The sequence below is a fragment of the Chrysochloris asiatica genome, unplaced genomic scaffold, assembly GCF_000296735.1.
Source record: "Chrysochloris asiatica unplaced genomic scaffold, ChrAsi1.0 scaffold00367, whole genome shotgun sequence".
Classification (NCBI taxonomy): Eukaryota; Metazoa; Chordata; class Mammalia; order Afrosoricida; family Chrysochloridae; genus Chrysochloris; species Chrysochloris asiatica.
The window spans coordinates 219,159-224,921 of NW_006408885.1; the positions used below are offsets into that span (position 1 = coordinate 219,159).

At 46.3% G+C, this 5,763-nt stretch overlaps 1 protein-coding gene across 1 annotated transcript in view; it reads right to left on the reverse strand.

Moving 5' to 3' along the window:
• The window catches only part of ALDH1L1 (aldehyde dehydrogenase 1 family, member L1), an 80,382-nt gene that overhangs the window by 9,593 nt on the left and 65,026 nt on the right, over positions 1 to 5,763 (reverse strand). The window contains exons 15-18 of the mRNA XM_006876226.1: positions 4,867 to 4,870; positions 4,588 to 4,681; positions 3,528 to 3,627; positions 2,815 to 2,913 (exon numbers count right to left, since the gene is read on the reverse strand). Of these exons, the coding sequence (XP_006876288.1) occupies positions 2,815 to 2,913; positions 3,528 to 3,627; positions 4,588 to 4,681; positions 4,867 to 4,870 (297 nt within the window). The remainder of the gene's footprint in view (positions 1 to 2,814; positions 2,914 to 3,527; positions 3,628 to 4,587; positions 4,682 to 4,866; positions 4,871 to 5,763) is intronic.

The window sequence follows — 5,763 nt, forward strand, 5'->3', positions numbered from 1 at the left end:
CATTCCAAAGAGAGATGACCCAATGGAATGCGGAAATCATCAGACAATCTCTTTGATATCCCATGTGAGCAAAGTTTTACTAAAGGTAATACAGAAATGTCTGCAGGCATACATTGAGAGAGAACTTCCAGAAGTTCAAGTCAGATTCAGAAAAGGACGTGGAATGAGGGATATCATTGCTGCTGTCCAGTGGATCTTGGCTGAAAGCAGAGAACACCAGAAAGATGTTTACCTATGCTTTACTGACTACGCAAAAGCTTTCGATTGTGTGGATCATGACAAGCTATGGACAACATTGTGAAGTATGAGTATTCCAGCACACTTAAATGTGCTCATGAGGAATCTGTACATGGGCCAAGAGGCAGTTGTTTGAACAGAAAATGGGAACACTGAATGTTTTAAAATTAAGAAAGGTGTGCGACAAGGCTGTATTCCTTCACCATACTTATTCAACCTGTATGCTGAGAAGCTGGGTTATATGAAGAAAAGTGTGGCATCAAGATTGGAGAAAGACTCATTAACACCCTGTGATATGCAGATGATACAACCTTGCTTGCTGAAAGTGAAGAGGACTTGAAACATTTACTGATGAAGATCAAAAACAACAGCCTTCGGTATGGATTACATCTCAACGTAAAGAAAACAAAAATCCTCACCACTGGACCAGTAAACAACATTGTTATCAATGGAAGAAAAGATTGAAGTTGTCAAGGATTTCATTCTTCTTGGATCAACAATCAACATTCATGTAAGCAGCTGTCAATAAATCAAATGATGTATTGCATTAGGCAAATCTGCTGCACAAGAAAGACCTTTATAAAGTGTTGAAGAGCAAAGATGTCAGCTTGAGGACTAAGGTTCGCCTGACCCAAGCCATGGTATTTTCAATAACCTCATATGCATGCAAAAGCTGGACAGTGAATAAGGAAGACCGTAGAATTGATGCTTTTGAGTTATGGTGTTGGAGGAGAATATTGAGAGTGCCATGGGCTGCCAAAAGAACAAACAGATCTGTGTTGGAAGAAGTGCACCCAGAGTGCTCCTTGGAGGCCAGGATGGCCACACTTCGCATCTCATACTTCAGACATATTGTCAGGAGGGATCAGTCGTTGGAGAGGGGTATCATGTTTGGTAAGGTGGAGGGTCAGAGAAAAAGAGGAAGACCCCCAGCGAGATGGATTGGCAAAGTGGCAGCATCAGTGGGCTCAAGTGTGGCCACAATTGTGAGGTTGGCCCAGGACTGGGCAGTGTTTCATTCTGTTGTACACAGAGTCACTATGAGTCAATACTGACTTGATGGTACCTAACAACAACAACCCAAAGCTAGGAAAAAGACATGTTCATCTCTCAGAACCTTCAGGAAGAACTGGTAAGATTGATGTTCTGAATGTGGACCTTTTAGAACTGTGAGAAAGTAATTTTAAGCCACCACTTTGTGCTATTTTGTTATGGCAGTCCAAGGAAATCACGACACCCGCTGAACAACTGACACCAACCCCAGTGTACCTGATGACTAACTGCAGGTGCCCAGGCAAGATTAGGGGGCTTAGGCTAGTACCTGGCCCAAACTGCCAGCCCCAGTATTTTGAGCTAAATAAACTGCTATTGTGTGGTGCTGTAAGAAAATCACTGGATTGCCAACCACAAGGTTGACAGTTCAGTTGCTCCTTGGAAACCCTATACAGGGTTGCTGTGAGTCAGAACCAACTCGATGGCACTTAACACCACCAAATTCCAAGCAACTAAGTTTTGGAGTAGTCTGCTGCACAGCAAAAGCTCATTGTCACCTTCTCTTCTAGAAAATTCCTTCCTTTCTGCACTGACATCTGTGCTTTTACCCACAATTTAAGCTCCACCATCAAACCATCTTCCCTCCTTCTAACATCTTCCTCCCTCAGGATGACTCAGCAGAATGCTCTATTTTTCTTGACCTCCGAAGTACACATAATTCCTGATGCTCTTCTTGCATCTGTTGGGATCAGATTCTGCTCAGAGTTCCCCACTCCCTTGTGTCACTGATGCTAACCTACATCCTTTGCCACTGCTTCTTCGGAAAGGGTACGTAGAGATACTTGTTCCTGCTCTGGTCCTATACTGTAAGAATTCAAAGTTAGAGCCCTCACAGCCCCACCATGTTTTGAGGCTGGCTGGGGAGAATGCAGCCCACCTCTAGAGAGACTGGGGAGAGAGACATTAAGGACATCCTAGGGTACAGGTGAGGACTCGTGGTCCCCAAGGCCAGGTTTACCAGCTTCAGTGGGGATGCAGTTAGTTACACCAACCAGGTCCCCTTTACTTGTGGGGTTGTTTCCCCCTCCCCTGTTGCTGTGGGAATTCTTCTCTGGAGAATTACCTTCCACTGAATGGTGCTCGTCCTCCACCTGTGACAATCTATAGTCAATGTCTGACTAAGGGTACAAAGGACAGGGTCTTGACCAAGGATATGCTCCTGCAGTGATAAGTCAGGCTCGGAGCTCCCGATGTCCTTGCTTCTCCCTTTTCCTTGTCTTATCTCACCTACCTCATCCCCACCCTCACACACCTTCCTGAGAGCTCACCTGCACATGCACCTCAATTTCAGTCCAGGGACCCAACCTAAAACATTCCCTTTTTGATTATGACCATTGGAGTTGGGTTGCTATTTTTTTTTTTAATGAAATAATAGACTTTTAACAACTTCCCCTAGGGTCATCTGATCCTGGTGAACTCTGCTCCAGAGTGCGGATCCCAAATGCTCTTGCCCAGTCTCCCTCCCCACCCCCTGCTCTCTAGGTGAACCAGCAGCTCTGAGATCCTGCGGCAGGTAAGACTTACCACTTTCTGCACAAACTGGTCATGAATGGAGTCCTCTACGAAGAGCCGACCAGCTGCAATGCAATTCTCTCCTTTGTTGAAGAACACTGAGCTCATCCCCTGTGGGGCACAGTACTGGATTAGGGTCCCCCATGGACTCAAGAACCCCTTCTTACAGGGAAAATCACACACACCGTGAGCTGACCACCCACCACAGGACAGGCACTGCTGGCACTGGGCATGCAGATACCATGCAGGCCCTCCTTCACCCTGAATGGTGGAATGAGAGATGACAGGGTGCAGATGTGATACCCATGCAAGAGGGTGGCAGTATTGACTATCCCTGTCCATTCTGTAGGGAATTGGAAACAGAAGTGAGTGGACTTCAGAAGACTGCTGCAGATACTTTCATGCACACTAGGATGGGTCTGGTTTGTTTTGCTATGAAACAAGAAAAGTCACTGTGTTTGTTTCAGAACAGAGCGGCATGGCTCATGTGTTATAGTTCTGGGAATTGTAGCTGATTTGGGGATTTTTGTTTTTGTTTCTTTTCTTCTTGGGACTTCCTTTTTGAAGGAGTACACATCATTCCTCAGGGCCCCCTTCCTACTCCTCAAACTTATGGTGTCCCTATGGGCTTGGCCACATCTGTGGTCTTGCCAGGTCGTATTGTAGAATCAGAGAAAGGTGCACCACCCCACCCGTCAATCTGCCTCCCCCAGGCCCTGCCTCACCATCTGCACAGCCTTGTTCAGGTCACAGTCAGCAAAGATAATGAGAGGTGATTTCCCACCCAGCTCCAAGGAGACTTTCTTGACGTTACTCAGGGCACAGCTGGAAGGAGACAAGGGGTTAGTGGGACTGGAGTGGGAGGAACTCAGATGCAGTTGGTGTTCAAGAAATGTTGCTGGATAGAAAAATCAGCAACAAAATTACTGCCACCATTGTAGCTGCAGTGGTTCTAGAAGTCTCGGCATCTCAGTTGTAGAGAGAAGCTGGAGGTTTGTTCAGGACATATCAACAGGCATGAAATGAATTTCAATCTGTCCCCAGAGATACGTTCCTTTAGCCAGCCAGCACCAACTTCAGGGCACACACAGGTCTCCCGGATTCTGAGAAGACCAGTTGCAGAACTTCTCACCTGCCCTGCTCCTTCCCTCTCTTCTGGTTTTCAAAGCAGAGCCATAGAACCCACCAAACTACTTTCAATGAGCTGATGGGGAAACTGAGGACTGGGGAGGCGGTGACTTGGCCCAGATTACATCCTGAATGAATAGCAGAGGCAGAAGCATCACCCCATTTATTGAGGCCAAAGTCCAAGGAATAAGAGAGGTTATGTTCTAGATTAATGTTGCCCAATCACAGGTGAAATGGATTTTAATAATATATTTTATTTAACTCAATATAATAAAAAAGTTATCCTTTCAACTTGTAATCAACTTAAAATTATTAATGAAATTGTTTACATATTTTTCATTCTAAGCTTTCAAAATCTAGTATGCAGTTTACAACTCACAGTCTTGAGTGGCCCAATGTGACTTGTGGTTCCTCACTGGGCAGCACAGACCCCTGTTGGTTGTGGTGTGGTGTCTAGAGCAGCAGCACAGGGCTCATTCAAGAGCTGATAAGACATACAGAATCCCAGTCCCCACCACACAGAATCTGCACACATTCCAGTTTGAGAAGCATGTTCTAGATTACATGACGCCACTGTCACTTTTAGACACTGTAGCCAGAGGTGGCAGTTTCTAGGGCCAACTGTGGCCTTCTCTCCCCACTCCCTCAGGCACGTACCTTTTCATGATGTGCTTTCCCACCTCTGTGGAGCCTGTAAACCCAATTTTCCTCACATCAGGATGGTCTGAGAGTCTCTGGCCAACCAGTGTGCCTGCGGAAAGGGAGTGGGTGGCAGACTCAGTGTGGACCTTATGGTATTGATGGGGAAGCACATGCTTAGCCCGCTTGCATGCACACTCAGAAGGCCAGACATCAGGCCTTGTGTCATAAGAGCATGTGGTTCACTGTTCCCCATGTGACTTCTCATCTATCGGGGAGGGCACCCAGCCTTCCCACTCTCCTAGGGTCCACAACACAGACACAGGGATGCCCAACCAAGCTTATGGGCAACGTAGTGTCTCTTCTGATTTAATGTCTCTCTTCTTAAAGTTCAGTCCTTGTTTGTCTTCTGCCTCTGTACTTTCTTAGTTTTCCTCCTACTTCTCCAATTGCTGTTTCCATCTTTTTGTTCCTCACTTTTCCTGTATGTGTGACGCTGTGGGTTAATGCCCTGAACTTCAAGACCAGCAATTCAAGTTCAGCAGCCACTCCTCGGAAACCATACACAGGTTGCTATGAGTCGGAACCAACTCAACAGCACTTAACAACAACAACTACCACCTTAAAATGAGCCCTGGTGTGGTGCTGTAGGATAAGCACTGGACTGTAAACCTCAAGGTTGGCAGTTCAACTGTACCAGCCACTCTCAGAAACCCTATACAGTGTCTCTATGTCAGAACTGACTCAGTGGCACACAACACCACCACTTTAAAATACCCAAGTACCCCTACTCCATTCAGGGCCCTCCTCTCATAAACTACTCTGTCTCCTCAGCTAATATCAGGAAGGTCTGGGTCTTCAAATAACATCTTCATGCACTCAGCCCCTAAATCTGTACCTCCGGCTGAGCTCTAATGGTATTCGGCCCATTTATCAGTGTGGTTCCTAGAGCAGCGCCCTCACCCAGGGGCTTGCCAACTTGACATCTTCACTTGAATGTCTTCTTATTGCTGCATAGGGTTTTCAAAGACTGGCTGGTGGGTTTGAACCACTGACCTTGTAATTAGCAGTGCCATACCAGAATGTCTTGTTGTTGTTAAGTACTGTCGAGTCGGTTCTGACTCATAGTGACCCTGTATAGGGTTTCCAAAGGAGCTCTGGTAGCGTAGTGGTTGCGAATCGGGCTGCGATCCT